The following is a 22,095-nucleotide window of genomic DNA, read 5'->3' on the forward strand; positions in this document are numbered from 1 at the left end:
ATGCATTTTTCTACGATAGGTGGGTTTTTTCACCAGTGGTTGTCATAGTAACTCACTCAGTACGAGGGACAGTCCTCCTCAGCCAGCTGAGATCTGATTGGGCAATGAAACGCAGTGTCTGCATCACATTACCGAAGTAGTTGTCCTCAGAGAATACTAGCTACACACACACACACACACACACGAATACACAAATTAGTATACACACGCACACAAATACACACATTAGTATACACACACGCACACAAATACACACATTAGTATACACACACACAAATACACAAATTAGTATACACACACACACAAATACACAAATTAGTATACACACACACACACAAATACACAAATTAGTATACACACACACACAAATACACAAATTAGTATACACACACACAAATACACAAATTAGTATACACACACACACAAATACACAAATTAGTATACACACACACACGAATACAGACATTAGTATACACACACACACACACAAATACACAAATTAGTATACACACACACACACGAATACACACATTAGTATACACACACACACGAATACACAAATTAGTATACACACACACACGAATACACAAATTAGTATACACACACACACAAATACACAAATTAGTATACACACACACACAAATACACAAATTAGTATACACACACACACACGAATACACAAATTAGCAAAAACTAAAGCAGGAAGCACCAGTGACTCAGGTTAATAAAAAAGTGGTCAGATGACGCAGATGCTAAGCTACAGGACTGTTTTGCTAGCACAGACTGGAACATGTTCCGGGATTCTTCAGACAGCATTGAGGAGTACACCACATCAGTCACTGGCTTCATCAATAAGTGCATCGATGATGTCGTCCCCACAGTGACCGTACGTACATACCCCAACCAGAAGCCATGGATTACAGGAAACATCCGCACTGAGCTAAAGGGTAGAGCTGCCGCTTTCAAGGAACGGGACTCTAACCCGGACGCTTATAAGAAATCCCGCTATGACCTCCGACGAACCATCAAACAGGCAAAGAGTCAATACAGGACTAAGATTGAATCGTACTACACTGGCTCTGACGCTCGTCGGATGTGGCAGGGCTTGAAAACTATTACAGACTACAAAGGGAAGCACAGCCGCAAGCTGCCCAGTGACACAAGCCTACCAGACGAGCTAAACCACTTCTATGCTCGCTTCGAGGCAAGCAACACTGAAGCATGCATGAGAGCACCAGCTGTTCCGGATGACTATGTGATCACGCTCTCCGTAGCCGATGTGAGTAAGACTTTTAAGCAGGTCAACATTCACAAGGCCGCAGGGCCAGACGGATTACCAGGACGTGTACTCCGAGCATGTACTGACCAACTGGCAAGTGTCTTCACTGACATTTTCAACATGTCCCTGACTGAGTCTGTAATACCAACATGTTTCAAGCAGACCACCATAGTCCCCGTGCCCAAGGACTCTAAGATAACCTGCCAAAATGACTACCGACCCGTAGCACTGACGTCTGTAGCCATGAAGTGCTTTGAAAGGCTGGTCATGGCTCACATCAACAGCATTATCCCAGAAACCCTAGACCCACTCCAATTTGCATACCGCCCCAACAGATCCACAGATGATGCAATCTCTATTGCACTCCACACTGCCCTTTCCCACCTGGACAAGAGGAACACCTACGTCCCACCTGGACAAGAGGAACACCTACGTGAGAATGCTATTCATTGACTACAGCTCAGCATTCAACACCATAGTGCCCTCTAAGCTCATCACTAAGCTAAGGATCCTGGGACTAAACACCTCCCTCTGCAACTGGATCCTGGACTTCCTGACGGGCCGCCCCCAGGTGGTAAGGTTAGGTAACAACACATCTGCCACACTGATCCTCAACACGGGGGCCCCTCAGGGGTGCGTGCTCAGTCCCCTCCTGTACTCTCTGTTCACCCATGACTGCATGGCCAGGCATGACTCCAACACCATCATTAAGTTTGCCGACGACACAACAGTGGTAGGCCTGATCACCGACAACGATGAGACAGCCTATAGGGAGGAGGTCAGAGACCTCGCCGTGTGGTGCCAGGACAACAACCTCTCCCTCAACGTGACCAATACAAAGGAGATGATTGTGGACTACAGGAAAAAAAAGAGGACTGAGCACGCCCCCATTCTCATCAACGGGGCTGTAGTGGAACAGGTTGAGAGCTTCAAGTTCCTTGGTGTCCACATCACCAACGAACTATCATGGTCCAAACACACCAAGACAGTCGTGAAGAGGGCACGACAAAGCCTATTCCCCCTCAGGAGACTGAAAAGATTTGGCATGGGTCCTCAGATCCTCAAAAAATTCTACAGCTGCACCATCGAGAGCATCCTGACTGGTTGCATCACCGCCTGGTATGGCAACTGCTTGGCCTCCGACCGCAAGGCACTACAGAGGGTAGTGCGTATGGCCCAGTACATCTCTGGGGCCAAGCTTCCTGCCATCCAGGACCTCTATACCAGGCGGTGTCAGAGGAAGGCCCTCAAAATTGTCAAAGACTCCAGCCACCCTAGTCATAGACTGTTCTCCCTGCTACCGCATGGCAAGCGGTACCGGAGTGCCAAGTCTAGGTCCAAAAGACTTCTCAACAGCTTCTACCCCCAAGCCATAAGACTCCTGAACAGCTAATCATGGCTACCCGGACTATTTGCACTGCCCCCCCCCCCCCCCACCCCATCCTTTTTACGCTGCTGCTACTCTGTTAATTATTTATGCATAGTCACTTTAACTCTACCCACATGTACATATTACCTCAACTACCTCAACTAGCCGGTGCCCCCGCACATTGACTCTGCAACGGTACCCCCCTGTATATATAGCCTCCCTACTGTCACTTTATTTTACTTCTGCTCTTTTTTTTTCTCAACACTTTTTGTTGTTGTTGTTTTATTTTTACTTTTTTTGTTAAAAATAAATGCACTGTTGGTTAAGGGCTGTAAGTAAGCATTTCACTGTAATGTCTGCACCTGTTGTATTCGGCGCATGTGTCACGCCCTGGCTCTGGGGACACTGTTATGTTGAGCCAGGGTGTGTAATTCTATGTTTGTATTTCTATGTTGGCCTGAGTGACTCCCAATCAGAGGCAACGAGTGTCAGCTGGTTGTCTCTGATTGAGAGCCATATTTAACTGTCTGTCTTTCACTTTGTGTTTGTGGTTTCTTGTTCTATTTTGGTTTGTGTTAAACCGTAGACATCACGTTATCGTCTGTTGTTTTGTTCGTGTGTTCATTCATTAAATAATATGTTCACCTTCAACGCTGCGCATTGGTCTCTCCCTGACGATCGTGACAGAAGAAACCACCAGAACTGGACCAAGCAGCCTAGTGAGGAGCAGAGTGGGTGGACTTGGCAACAGTGGAGGAAGAGCTTCGACTGGGTCAAGCCGAATGAGGAGCTGAATGGCGGAGGTTGGAAGCAGAAGAGCGAGAGGTGGGCGAGAATTATCGAGGGGAAGAGAGACTCCCAGAAATTTTTTAGGGGGGGGCTCACGACGTCGGACCAGCAGGAGGCCGCGATAGAGCGGCCCAGCGGGTTGCCAGAGGAGGCCGCCAGGTTACGGGGGCCACTGGTCGAAGAGGGGATGGAGGATGTAGAGGCACGGCGAGAGGTACTGGCGTGTGTTGCCAGTCCGGTCCGGCCCGTTCCAGATCCCGGTGTAGGTCCAGTGGTGTGTGTCCCCAGTACGGTCCGGTCCATTCCTGCTCCCCGCACCAAGTCTGTGGTGCGTTTCGTCAGCCCTGTCCGGCCCGTTCCTGCTCTCCGCACCAAGTCTGTGGTGCGCGTCGCCAGCCCAGTCCGGCCCATTTCTGCTCCCCGCACCAAGTCTGTGGTGCGTTTCGTCAGCCCTGTCCGGCCCGTTCCTGCTCTCCGCACCAAGTCTGTGGTGCGCGTCGCCAGCCCAGTCCGGCCCATCCAAGCTCCCCGCACCAAGTCAGTGGTGCGCTTCGTCAGCCCGGTCCGGCCCGCTCCTGCTCCCCGCACCAAGTCAGTGGTGCGTTTCGTCAGCCCGGCTCGGTCCGCTCCTGCTCCCCACACCAAGCCAGTGGTGTGCGTCGTCGGTCCGGCACGGCCCGTGCCTGTTCCACTGGGGCCTGGTCCGGCACCGGTCAGATGCGTTACGCCGGAGCTAGAGCAATCCGCTCCATCAGTGTGCAGTCCAGCTCCGGCCAGCGGGGCCAGACCGGACCAGGGGTACTTTGGGGGGTTGGAGAGGGAGTGGGGATCAGGCCCGGAGCCGGATCCGCCGCCAAGGCGGAGTGCCCACCCGGTCCCTCCCCTGTGGTATTTAGTTGGCGCGGTCGGAGTCCGCGCCTTTAGGGGGGGGTACTGTCACGCCCTGGCTCTGGGGACACTGTTATGTTGAGCCAGGGTGTGTAATTCTATGTTTGTATTTCTATGTTGGCCTGAGTGACTCCCAATCAGAGGCAACGAGTGTCAGCTGGTTGTCTCTGATTGGGAGCCATATTTAACTGTCTGTCTTTCACTTTGTGTTTGTGGTTTCTTGTTCTATTTTGGTTTGTGTTAAACTGTAGACATCACGTTATCGTCTGTTGTTTTGTTCGTGTGTTCATTCATTAAATAATATGTTCACCTTCAACGCTGCGCATTGGTCTCTCCCTGACGATCGTGACAGCATGTGACCAATAAAATTTGATTTTGATTTGATTTGATTAGTATACACACACACACAAATACACAAATTAGTATACACACACACACAAATACACAAATTAGTATACACACACACACAAATACACAAATTAGTATACACACACACACACAAATACACAAATTAGTATACACACACACACAAATACACAAATTAGTATACACACACACACAAATACACAAATTAGTATACACACACACACAAATACACAAATTAGTACAAACACACACACATACACAAATGAGTACAGACACACACACACATACACAAATGAGTACACACACACACACAAATACACAAATTAGTACACACACAAATACACAAATTAGTATACACACACACACAAATACACAAATTAGTATACACACACACAAATACACAAATTAGTATACACACACAAATACACAAATTAGTACAAACACACACACACACAAATACACAAATTAGTACACACACAAATACACAAATTAGTATACACACACACACAAATACACAAATTAGTATACACACACACAAATACACAAATTAGTATACACACACACACAAATACACAAATTAGTACAAACACACACACAAATACACAAATTAGTATACACACACACAAATACACAAATTAGTACAAACACACACACATACACAAATGAGTACAGACACACACACACATACACAAATGAGTACACACACACACACAAATACACAAATTAGTACACACACACACACAAATACACAAATGAGTACACACACAAATACACAAATTAGTATACACACACACACAAATACACAAATTAGTATACACACACACAAATACACAAATTAGTATACACACACACACAAATACACAAATTAGTACAAACACACACACAAATACACAAATTAGTACACACACACACACACAAATACACAAATTAGTACAAACACACACACATACACAAATGAGTACAGACACACACACAAATACACAAATGAGTACAGACACACACACAAATACACAAATTAGTATACACACACACACAAATACACAAATTAGTATACACACACACAAATACACAAATTAGTATACACACACACACAAATACACAAATTAGTACACACACACACACAAATACACAAATTAGTACACACACACACACAAATACACAAATTAGTATACACACACACAAATACACAAATTAGTATACACACACACACAAATACACAAATTAGTACACACACACACAAATACACAAATTAGTATACACACACAAATACACAAATTCGTACACACACACACAAATACACAAATTAGTACACACACAAATACACAAATTAGTACACACACACACACACACAAATACACAAATTAGTACACACACAAATACACAAATTAGTATACACACACACACACAAATACACAAATTAGTACAAACACACACACACACAAATACACAAATTAGTACACACACAAATACACAAATTAGTATACACACACACACAAATACACAAATTAGTACACACACACACACAAATACACAAATTAGTATACACACACACAAATACACAAATTAGTATACACACACACAAATACACAAATTCGTACACACACACACAAATACACAAATTAGTACACACACAAATACACAAATTAGTACACACACACACACACAAATACACAAATTAGTACACACACAAATACACAAATTAGTATACACACACACACAAATACACAAATGAGTACAGACACACACACAAATACACAAATTAGTATACACACACACACACAAATACACAAATTAGTACAAACACACACACACACAAATACACAAATTAGTACAAACACACACACACACAAATACACAAATTAGTACACACACAAATACACAAATTAGTATACACACACACACAAATACACAAATTAGTACAAACACACACACACACAAATACAAAAATTAGTACACACACAAATACACAAATTAGTATACACACACACACAAATACACAAATTAGTACACACACAAATACACAAATTAGTATACACACACACACAAATACACAAATTAGTATACACACACACAAATACACAAATTAGTACAAACACACACACATACACAAATGAGTACAGACACACACACACATACACAAATGAGTACACACACACACACAAATACACAAATTAGTACACACACACACACAAATACAAAAATTAGTACACACACAAATACACAAATTGGTATACACACACACACAAATACACAAATTAGTATACACACACACAAATACACAAATTAGTATACACACACACACACAAATACACAAATTAGTACAAACACACACACACACAAATACACAAATTAGTACACACACAAATACACAAATTAGTATACACACACACAAATACACAAATTAGTATACACACACACACAAATACACAAATTAGTACAAACACACACACACACAAATACACAAATTAGTACACACACAAATACACAAATTAGTATACACACACACACAAATACACAAATTAGTACACACACAAATACACAAATTAGTACAAACACACACACATACACAAATGAGTACAGACACACACACACATACACAAATGAGTACACACACACACACACATACACAAATGAGTACAGACACACACACACATACACAAATGAGTACACACACACACACAAATACACAAATTAGTACACACACACACAAATACACAAATTAGTACACACACAAATACACAAATTAGTATACACACACACACAAATACACAAATTAGTATACACACACACAAATACACAAATTAGTATACACACACACACACAAATACACAAATTAGTACAAACACACACACACACAAATACACAAATTAGTACACACACAAATACACAAATTAGTATACACACACACACAAATACACAAATTAGTACACACACAAATACACAAATTAGTATACACACACACACAAATACACAAATTAGTATACACACACACAAATACACAAATTAGTATACACACACACACAAATACACAAATTAGTACAAACACACACACAAATACACAAATTAGTATACACACACACAAATACACAAATTAGTACAAACACACACACATACACAAATGAGTACAGACACACACACACATACACAAATTAGTACAAACACACACACATACACAAATGAGTACAGACACACACACACATACACAAATTAGTACATACACACACACAAATACACAAATTAGTATACACACACACACAAATACACAAATTAGTACAAACACACACACAAATACACAAATTAGTATACACACACACAAATACACAAATTAGTACAAACACACACACATACACAAATGAGTACAGACACACACACACATACACAAATTAGTACAAACACACACACATACACAAATGAGTACAGACACACACACACATACACAAATTAGTACACACACACACACAAATACACAAATTAGTACACACACAAATACACAAATTAGTATACACACACACACAAATACACAAATTAGTATACACACACACAAATACACAAATTAGTATACACACACACACACAAATACACAAATTAGTATACACACACACAAATACACAAATTAGTACAAACACACACACATACACAAATGAGTACAGACACACACACACATACACAAATTAGTACAAACACACACACATACACAAATGAGTACAGACACACACACACATACACAAATTAGTACACACACACACACAAATACACAAATTAGTACACACACAAATACACAAATTAGTATACACACACACACAAATACACAAATTAGTATACACACACACAAATACACAAATTAGTATACACACACACACACAAATACACAAATTAGTATACACACACACACACACAAATACACAAATTAGTACACACACAAATACACAAATTAGTATACACACACACACAAATACACAAATTAGTATACACACACACAAATACACAAATTAGTATACACACACACACACGAATACACAAATTAGTACATACACACACACACACACAAATACACAAATTAGTACACACACAAATACACAAATTAGTATACACACACACACAAATACACAAATTAGTATACACACACACAAATACACAAATTAGTATACACACACACACAAATACACAAATTAGTATACACACACACACAAATACACAAATTAGTATACACACACACAAATACACAAATTAGTACAAACACACACACATACACAAATGAGTACAGACACACACACACATACACAAATGAGTACACACACACACACAAATACACAAATTAGTACACACACACACAAAAATACACAAATTAGTACACACACAAATACACAAATTAGTATACACACACACACAAATACACAAATTAGTATACACACACACAAATACACAAATTAGTATACACACACACACACAAATACACAAATTAGTACAAACACACACACACACAAATACACAAATTAGTACACATACAAATACACAAATTAGTATACACACAAATACACAAATTAGTATACACACACACACAAATACACAAATTAGTATACACACACACAAATACACAAATTAGTATACACACACACACAAATACACAAATTAGTACAAACACACACACAAATACACAAATTAGTATACACACACACAAATACACAAATTAGTACACACACAAATACACACATTAGTATACACACACACACAAATACACAAATTAGTATACACACACACACACAAATACACAAATTAGTACAAACACACACACACACAAATACACAAATTAGTACACACACAAATACACAAATTAGTATACACACACACACAAATACACAAATTAGTACACACACACACACACATAAATACACAAATTAGTACACACACAAATACACAAATTAGTATACACACACACACAAATACACAAATTAGTACACACACAAATACACAAATTAGTATACACACACACACAAATACACAAATTAGTATACACACACACAAATACACAAATTAGTATACACACACACACACAAATACACAAATTAGTACAAACACACACACACACAAATACACAAATTAGTATACACACACACACAAATACACAAATTAGTACACACACAAATACACAAATTAGTATACACACACACACAAATACACAAATTAGTATACACACACACAAATACACAAATTAGTACAAACACACACACATACACAAATGAGTACAGACACACACACACATACACAAATGAGTACACACACACACACAAATACACAAATTAGTACACACACAAATACACAAATTAGTATACACACACACACAAATACACAAATTAGTATACACACACACAAATACACAAATTAGTATACACACACACAAATACACAAATTAGTATACACACACACACAAATACACAAATTAGTACAAACACACACACAAATACACAAATTAGTATACACACACACAAATACACAAATTAGTACACACACAAATACACAAATTAGTATACACACACACACAAATACACAAATTAGTATACACACACACAAATACACAAATTAGTATACACACACACACAAATACACAAATTAGTATACACACACACACACAAATACACAAATTAGTACAAACACACACACACACAAATACACAAATTAGTACACACACAAATACACAAATTAGTATACACACACACACAAATACACAAATTAGTACACACACACACACACACAAATACACAAATTAGTACACACACAAATACACAAATTAGTATACACACACACACAAATACACAAATTAGTACACACACAAATACACAAATTAGTATACACACACACAAATACACAAATTAGTATACACACACACAAATACACAAATTAGTACAAACACACACACATACACAAATGAGTACAGACACACACACACATACACAAATGAGTACACACACACACAAAAATACACAAATTAGTACACACACACACACAAATACACAAATTAGTACACACACAAATACACAAATTAGTATACACACACACACAAATACACAAATTAGTATACACACACACACACACAAATACACAAATTAGTACACACACAAATACACAAATTAGTATACACACACACACAAATACACAAATTAGTACACACACACACACACACAAATACACAAATTAGTACACACACAAATACACAAATTAGTATACACACACACACAAATACACAAATTAGTACACACACAAATACACAAATTAGTATACACACACACACAAATACACAAATTAGTATACACACACACAAATACACAAATTAGTACAAACACACACACATACACAAATGAGTACAGACACACACACACATACACAAATGAGTACACACACACACACAAATACACAAATTAGTATACACACACACACAAATACACAAATTAGTACACACACACACACACACAAATACACAAATTAGTACACACACAAATACACAAATTAGTATACACACACACACAAATACACAAATTAGTACACACACAAATACACAAATTAGTATACACACACACACAAATACACAAATTAGTATACACACACACAAATACACAAATTAGTACAAACACACACACATACACAAATGAGTACAGACACACACACACATACACAAATGAGTACACACACACACACAAATACACAAATTAGTACACACACACACACAAATACACAAATTAGTACACACACAAATACACAAATTAGTATACACACACACACAAATACACAAATTAGTACACACACAAATACACAAATTAGTATACACACACACACAAATACACAAATTAGTATACACACACACAAATACACAAATTAGTACAAACACACACACATACACAAATGAGTACAGACACACACACACATACACAAATGAGTACACACACACACACAAATACACAAATTAGTACACACACAAATACACAAATTAGTATACACACACACACAAATACACAAATTAGTATACACACACACAAATACACAAATTAGTATACACACACACACAAATACACAAATTAGTACACACACACACAAATACACAAATTAGTACAAACACACACACATACACAAATGAGTACAGACACACACACACATACACAAATGAGTACACACACACACACAAATACACAAATTAGTACACACACACACACAAATACACAAATTAGTACACACACAAATACACAAATTAGTATACACACACACACAAATACACAAATTAGTATACACACAAATACACAAATTAGTATACACACACACACAAATACACAAATTAGTATACACACACACAAATACACAAATTAGTATACACACACACAAATACACAAATTAGTATACACACACACACACGAATACACAAATTAGTACATACACACACACACACAAATACACAAATTAGTACACACACAAATACACTAATTAGTATACACACACACAAATACACAAATTAGTACAAACACACACACATACACAAATGAGTACAGACACACACACAAATACACAAATTAGTACACACACAAATACACAAATTAGTATACACACACACACAAATACACAAATTAGTACACACACACACACAAATACACAAATTAGTACACACACAAATACACAAATTAGTATACACACACACACAAATACACAAATTAGTATACACACACACACAAATACACAAATTAGTATACACACACACAAATACACAAATTAGTATACACACACACACACAAATACACAAATTAGTATACACACACACACACACAAATACACAAATTAGTACACACACAAATACACAAATTAGTATACACACACACACAAATACACAAATTAGTATACACACACACACAAATACACAAATTAGTATACACACACACAAATACACAAATTAGTATACACACACACACACAAATACACAAATTAGTACACACACACACAAATACACAAATTAGTACAAACACACACACATACACAAATGAGTACAGACACACACACACATACACAAATGAGTACACACACACACACAAATACACAAATTAGTACACACACACACACAAATACACAAATTAGTACACACACAAATACACAAATTAGTATACACACACACACAAATACACAAATTAGTATACACACACACAAATACACAAATTAGTATACACACACACACACAAATACACAAATTAGTACAAACACACACACACACAAATACACAAATTAGTACACACACAAATACACAAATTAGTATACACACACACACAAATACACAAATTTGTACACACACAAATACACAAATTAGTATACACACACACACAAATACACAAATTAGTATACACACACACAAATACACAAATTAGTATACACACACACACAAATACACAAATTAGTATACACACACACACAAATACACAAATTAGTATACACACACACACAAATACACAAATTTGTACACACACAAATACACAAATTAGTATACACACACACACAAATACACAAATTTGTACACACACAAATACACAAATTAGTATACACACACACACAAATACACAAATTTGTACACACACAAATACACAAATTAGTATACACACACACACAAATACACAAATTAGTATACACACACACAAATACACAAATTAGTATACACACACACACAAATACACAAATTAGTATACACACACACACAAATACACAAATTAGTACACACACAAATACACAAATTAGTATACACACACACACAAATACACAAATTAGTATACACACACACAAATACACAAATTAGTATACACACACACACACAAATACACAAATTAGTATACACACACACACACACACACAAATACACAAATTAGTACACACACAAATACACAAATTAGTATACACACACACACAAATACACAAATTAGTATACACACACACAAATACACAAATTAGTATACACACACACACACGAATACACAAATTAGTACATACACACAAACACACAAATACACAAATTAGTACACACACAAATACACTAATTAGTATACACACACACAAATACACAAATTAGTACAAACACACACACATACACAAATGAGTACAGACACACACACAAATACACAAATTAGTACACACACAAATACACAAATTAGTATACACACACACACAAATACACAAATTAGTATACACACACACAAATACACAAATTAGTATACACACACACACACACAAATACACAAATTAGTATACACACACACAAATACACAAATTAGTACAAACACACACACATACACAAATGAGTACAGACACACACACACATACACAAATTAGTACAAACACACACACATACACAAATGAGTACAGACACACACACACATACACAAATTAGTACACACACACACACAAATACACAAATTAGTACACACACAAATACACAAATTAGTATACACACACACACAAATACACAAATTAGTATACACACACACAAATACACAAATTAGTATACACACACACACACAAATACACAAATTAGTATACACACACACACACACAAATACACAAATTAGTACACACACAAATACACAAATTAGTACACACACACACACAAATACACAAATTAGTACACACACAAATACACAAATTAGTATACACACACACACAAATACACAAATTAGTATACACACACACACAAATACACAAATTAGTATACACACACACAAATACACAAATTAGTATACACACACACACACAAATACACAAATTAGTATACACACACACACACACAAATACACAAATTAGTACACACACAAATACACAAATTAGTATACACACACACACAAATACACAAATTAGTATACACACACACACAAATACACAAATTAGTATACACACACACAAATACACAAATTAGTATACACACACACACACAAATACACAAATTAGTACACACACACACAAATACACAAATTAGTACAAACACACACACATACACAAATGAGTACAGACACACACACACATACACAAATGAGTACACACACACACACAAATACACAAATTAGTACACACACACACACAAATACACAAATTAGTACACACACAAATACACAAATTAGTATACACACACACACAAATACACAAATTAGTATACACACACACAAATACACAAATTAGTATACACACACACACACAAATACACAAATTAGTACAAACACACACACACACAAATACACAAATTAGTACACACACAAATAGACAAATTAGTATACACACACACACAAATACACAAATTTGTACACACACAAATACACAAATTAGTATACACACACACACAAATACACAAATTAGTATACACACACACAAATACACAAATTAGTATACACACACACACAAATACACAAATTAGTACACACACAAATACACAAATTAGTATACACACACACACAAATACACAAATTAGTATACACACACACAAATACACAAATTAGTATACACACACACACACAAATACACAAATTAGTATACACACACACACACACAAATACACAAATTAGTACACACACAAATACACAAATTAGTACACACACACACACAAATACACAAATTAGTACACACACAAATACACAAATTAGTATACACACACACACAAATACACAAATTAGTATACACACACACACAAATACACAAATTAGTATACACACACACAAATACACAAATTAGTATACACACACACACACAAATACACAAATTAGTATACACACACACACACACAAATACACAAATTAGTACACACACAAATACACAAATTAGTATACACACACACACAAATACACAAATTAGTATACACACACACACAAATACACAAATTAGTATACACACACACAAATACACAAATTAGTATACACACACACACACAAATACACAAATTAGTACACACACACACAAATACACAAATTAGTACAAACACACACACATACACAAATGAGTACAGACACACACACACATACACAAATGAGTACACACACACACACAAATACACAAATTAGTACACACACACACACAAATACACAAATTAGTACACACACAAATACACAAATTAGTATACACACACACACAAATACACAAATTAGTATACACACACACAAATACACAAATTAGTATACACACACACACACAAATACACAAATTAGTACAAACACACACACACACAAATACACAAATTAGTACACACACAAATAGACAAATTAGTATACACACACACACAAATACACAAATTTGTACACACACAAATACACAAATTAGTATACACACACACACAAATACACAAATTAGTATACACACACACAAATACACAAATTAGTATACACACACACACAAATACACAAATTAGTACACACACAAATACACAAATTAGTATACACACACACACAAATACACAAATTAGTATACACACACACAAATACACAAATTAGTATACACACACACACACAAATACACAAATTAGTACAAACACACACACACACAAATACACAAATTAGTACACACACAAATACACAAATTAGTATACACACACACACAAATACACAAATTTGTACACACACAAATACACAAATTAGTATACACACACACACAAATACACAAATTAGTATACACACACACAAATACACAAATTAGTATACACACACACACAAATACACAAATTAGTACACACACAAATACACAAATTAGTATACACACACACACAAATACACAAATTAGTATACACACACACAAATACACAAATTAGTATACACACACACACACAAATACACAAATTAGTATACACACACACACACACACAAATACACAAATTAGTACACACACAAATACACAAATTAGTATACACACACACAAATACACAAATTAGTATACACACACACACACGAATACACAAATTAGTACATACACACACACACACAAATACACAAATTAGTACACACACAAATACACAAATTAGTATACACACACACACAAATACACAAATTAGTATACACACACACAAATACACAAATTAGTATACACACACACACAAATACACTAATTAGTATACACACACACAAATACACAAATTAGTACAAACACACACACATACACAAATGAGTACAGACACACACACAAATACACAAATTAGTACACACACAAATACACAAATTAGTATACACACACACACAAATACACAAATTAGTATACACACACACAAATACACAAATTAGTATACACACACACACACAAATACACAAATTAGTATACACACACACAAATACACAAATTAGTACAAACACACACACATACACAAATGAGTACAGACACACACACACATACACAAATTAGTACAAACACACACACATACACAAATGAGTACAGACACACACACACATACACAAATTAGTACACACACACACACAAATACACAAATTAGTACACACACAAATACACAAATTAGTATACACACACACACAAATACACAAATTAGTATACACACACACAAATACACAAATTAGTATACACACACACACACAAATACACAAATTAGTATACACACACACACACACAAATACACAAATTAGTACACACACAAATACACAAATTAGTATACACACACACACAAATACACAAATTAGTATACACACACACACAAATACACAAATTAGTATACACACACACAAATACACAAATTAGTATACACACACACACACAAATACACAAATTAGTATACACACACACACACACAAATACACAAATTAGTACACACACAAATACACAAATTAGTATACACACACACACAAATACACAAATTAGTATACACACACACAAATACACAAATTAGTATACACACACACACAAATACACAAATTAGTATACACACACACAAATACACAAATTAGTATACACACACACACACAAATACACAAATTAGTATACACACACACACACAAATACACAAATTAGTATACACACACACACACACACAAATACACAAATTAGTACACACACAAATACACAAATTAGTATACACACACACACAAATACACAAATTAGTATACACACACACACACGAATACACAAATTAGTACATATACACACACACACAAATACACAAATTAGTACACACACAAATACACAAATTAGTATACACACACACACACAAATACACAAATTAGTATACACACACACAAATACACAAATTAGTATACACACACACACACAAATACACAAATTAGTATACACACACACAAATACACAAATTAGTATACACACACACACACAAATACACAAATTAGTATACACACACACAAATACACAAATTAGTATACACACACACAAATACACAAATTAGTATACACACACACACAAATACACAAATTAGTATACACACACACACACAAATACACAAATTAGTATACACACACACACAAATACACAAATTAGTACACACACACACACAAATACACAAATTAGTACACACACAAATACACAAATTAGTATACACACACACACACATACACAAATTAGTATACACACACACAAATACACAAATGAGTACAGACACAAATACACAAATTAGTACACACACACACACAAATACACAAATTAGTACACACACACACAAATACACAAATTAGTACACACACACACACAAATACACAAATTAGTACACACACACACAAATACACAAATTAGTACACACACAAATACACAAATTAGTATACACACACACACAAATACACAAATTAGTATACACACACACAAATACACAAATTAGTATACACACACACACACAAATACACAAATTAGTACACACACACACAAATACACAAATTAGTACACACACAAATACACAAATACACAAATTAGTACACACACACACACAAATACACAAATGAGTACAGACACACACACAAATACACAAATTAGTACACACACACACAAATACACAAATTAGTACACACACAAATACACAAATACACAAATTAGTATACACACACACACACACAAATACACAAATTAGTACACACACACACACAAATACACAAATGAGTACAGACACAAATACACAAATTAGTACACACACACACAAATACACAAATTAGTACACACACATACAAATACACAAATGAGTACAGACACACACACAAATACACAAATTAGTACACACACACACAAATACACAAATTAGTACACACACACACAAATACACAAATTAGTACACACACACACAAATACACAAATTAGTACACACACACACAAATACACAAATGAGTACAGACACAAATACACAAATTAGTACACACACACACAAATACACAAATTAGTACACACACACACACAAATACACAAATGAGTACAGACACAAATACACACATGAGTACAGACACAAATACACAAATGAGTACAGACACACACACAAATACACAAATTAGTACAGACACAAATACACACGAGTACAGACACTGATATACAGTCACTAATGTGAATAAACACACACAGGTTAAACCTGTTTTATGTCTTGGTTGATGTAGGTGTCATTCAGTATGAACTCAGGATAGCCAACCTTAGCCAGGACAGACTGGGCCTGAGAGACACAGAGAGACACGTCAGTGTTTTGGATTAAGATGGACGGACGGACAAGCTAGACTGACAGACAGACAGACACCTTTTCTATAGCTTTCTTCTTGGTACGTCCATCCATCCAGTAGTTGTGTCTCTCCAGCATGTTGATGAACGCCCAGCGAACTCCTTCTATCAGCTCCTCCATCTACACACACGCACACACTGATCAAACCTATCCACACACACAGAAATACACTCACACACACACACACACACACACACACACACACACACACAGAAACACACACACACACACACACACACACACACACACAGAAACACACACAGAAACACACGCACACACCCACACACACACACACACACACACACACACAGAGAAACACACACACACACACCCACACACACACACACAGAGAAACACACACACACACAGAAACACACACACACAGAGAAACACACACACACAGAGAAACACACACACACACCCACACACACACACACACACACACCCACACACACACACACACACACACAGAGAAACACACACACACACCCACACACACACAGAGAAACACACACCCACACCCACACACACACAGAGAAACACACACACACACACACCCACACAGAGAAACACACACACACACACACACACACACACACACACACAGAAACACACACTGAAACACACGCACACACCCACACACACACACACACACACAGAGAAACACACATACACACCCACACACACACACACAGAGAAACACACACACACACAGAAACACACACACACAGAGAAACACACACACAGAGAAACACACACACACACCCACACACACACACACACACACCCACACACACACACACACACACACACAGAGAAACACACACACACACCCACACACACACAGAGAAACACACACCCACACCCACACACACACAGAGAAACACACACACACACACACCCACACAGAGAAACACACACACACACCCACACACACACACACAGAGAAACACACACACACACCCACACAGAGAAACACACACACACACACCCACACACACACACACAGAGAAACACACACACACACACACCCACACAGAGAAACACACACACACACACCCACACACACACAGAGAAACACACACACACACACAGAAACACACACACATACCATGTGTTTCTTGTCCTCCTGGAAGTGTGTGTTGATGAAGAGTCGCCCGGTGGCGTACACCAGAGAGTTCTCTACATGGTTTACACACTTATCCCAACGAGGGGTCAGGGAGGACGTTCCTGTGGTTACCTAAAAATACACAGGTCAATACTGATATATGAGTGTGTGTGTCTGTGTCTGTGTGTGTGAGTGTGTGTGTGATGGTGTATGTGTTTGGATAGGTATGATCAGTGCGCGTGTATATCTGTTTATGGTACAGACCCGTGTGAAGTCCAGGTATCTGTATAAGAAGCGTCGGCTGAGAGTTGTGATCTTGGAGAATACTGTCCTCCATATGACATAGTTACTAACTGTCCTATAGAAACCATATAGAAACAATATGACATAGTTACTTACGTTCCTATAGAAACAATATGACATAGTTACTTACTTTCCTAATGAAACAATATGACATAGTTACTTACTTTCCTATAGAAACAATATGACATAGTTACTAACTGTCCTATAGAAACCATATAGAAACCATATGACATAGTTACTAACTGTCCGATAGTGTGTGTGTGTGTGTGTGTGTGTGTGTACCTGGGTTCAGTGGTGTTGATTAGTTTAAACAGCTGTTTTAAGTAGGTAGGGACGCGGACGATCACTGGCTCAGAGGAGTAGACAGACCCACCTTCTCCTGTTGACTCTACTACTGACTTCACAAATGACAACCAGTCAAACTACACACACACACACACACACACACACACACACACACACACACACACAGAGGGAGATTGAGAAACTGAGAAACACACATAAGAGAGAGAGAGAGAGAGAGAGAGAGAGGATGGGTACCTGTGGAGCAGTGGATAGAGAGAGGATGGGTACCTGTGGAGCAGTGGATAGAGAGAGGATGGGTACCTGTGGAGCAGTGGATAGATAGAGGATGGGTACCTGTGGAGCAGTGGATAGAGAGAGGATGGGTACCTGTGGTATGGAGCAGTGGAGAGAGAGAGGATGGGTACCTGTGGAGCAGTGGATAGAGAGAGGATGGGTACCTGTGGAGCAGTGGATAGATAGAGGATGGGTACCTGTGGAGCAGTGGATAGAGAGAGGATGGGTACCTGTGGTATGGAGCGGTGGAGAGAGAGAGGATGGGTACCTGTGGTATGGAGCAGTGGAGAGATAGAGGATGGGTACCTGTGGAGCAGTGGATAGAGAGAGGATGGGTACCTGTGGTATGGAGCGGTGGAGAGAGAGAGGATGGGTACCTGTGGTATGGAGCGGTGGAGAGATAGAGGATGGGTACCTGTGGAGCAGTGGATAGAGAGAGGATGGGTACCTGTGGTATGGAGCGGTGGATAGAGAGAGGATGGGTACCTGTGGAGCAGTGGATAGAGAGAGGATGGGTACCTGTGGAGCAGTGGATAGAGAGAGGATGGGTACCTGTGGAGCAGTGGATAGAGAGAGGATGGGTACCTGTGGAGCAGTGGATAGAGAGAGGATGGGTACCTGTGGAGCAGTGGATAGAGAGAGGATGGGTACCTGTGGAGCAGTGGATAGATAGAGGATGGGTACCTGTGGTATGGAGCGGTGGATAGAGAGAGGATGGGTACCTGTGG

At 37.6% G+C, this 22,095-nt stretch overlaps 1 protein-coding gene across 1 annotated transcript in view; it reads right to left on the bottom strand.

Annotated features, from left to right (window-relative positions):
• LOC311116867 (phosphate-regulating neutral endopeptidase PHEX-like) overlaps positions 1–22,095 on the bottom strand; it is a gene marked incomplete at both ends in the record, with an annotated part of 64,657 nt that overhangs the window by 2,707 nt on the left and 39,855 nt on the right. The window contains 6 exons of the mRNA XM_084191895.1: positions 57–160; positions 19,237–19,314; positions 19,396–19,497; positions 20,489–20,617; positions 20,750–20,843; positions 21,071–21,210. Coding sequence (XP_084048021.1) covers positions 57–160; positions 19,237–19,314; positions 19,396–19,497; positions 20,489–20,617; positions 20,750–20,843; positions 21,071–21,210 — 647 coding nt within the window. The remainder of the gene's footprint in view (positions 1–56; positions 161–19,236; positions 19,315–19,395; positions 19,498–20,488; positions 20,618–20,749; positions 20,844–21,070; positions 21,211–22,095) is intronic.

Source organism: Coregonus lavaretus (genome assembly GCF_964263955.1).
Source record: "Coregonus lavaretus genome assembly, contig: HAP1_SCAFFOLD_190, whole genome shotgun sequence".
In the NCBI taxonomy this organism is placed as follows: domain Eukaryota; kingdom Metazoa; phylum Chordata; class Actinopteri; order Salmoniformes; family Salmonidae; genus Coregonus; species Coregonus lavaretus.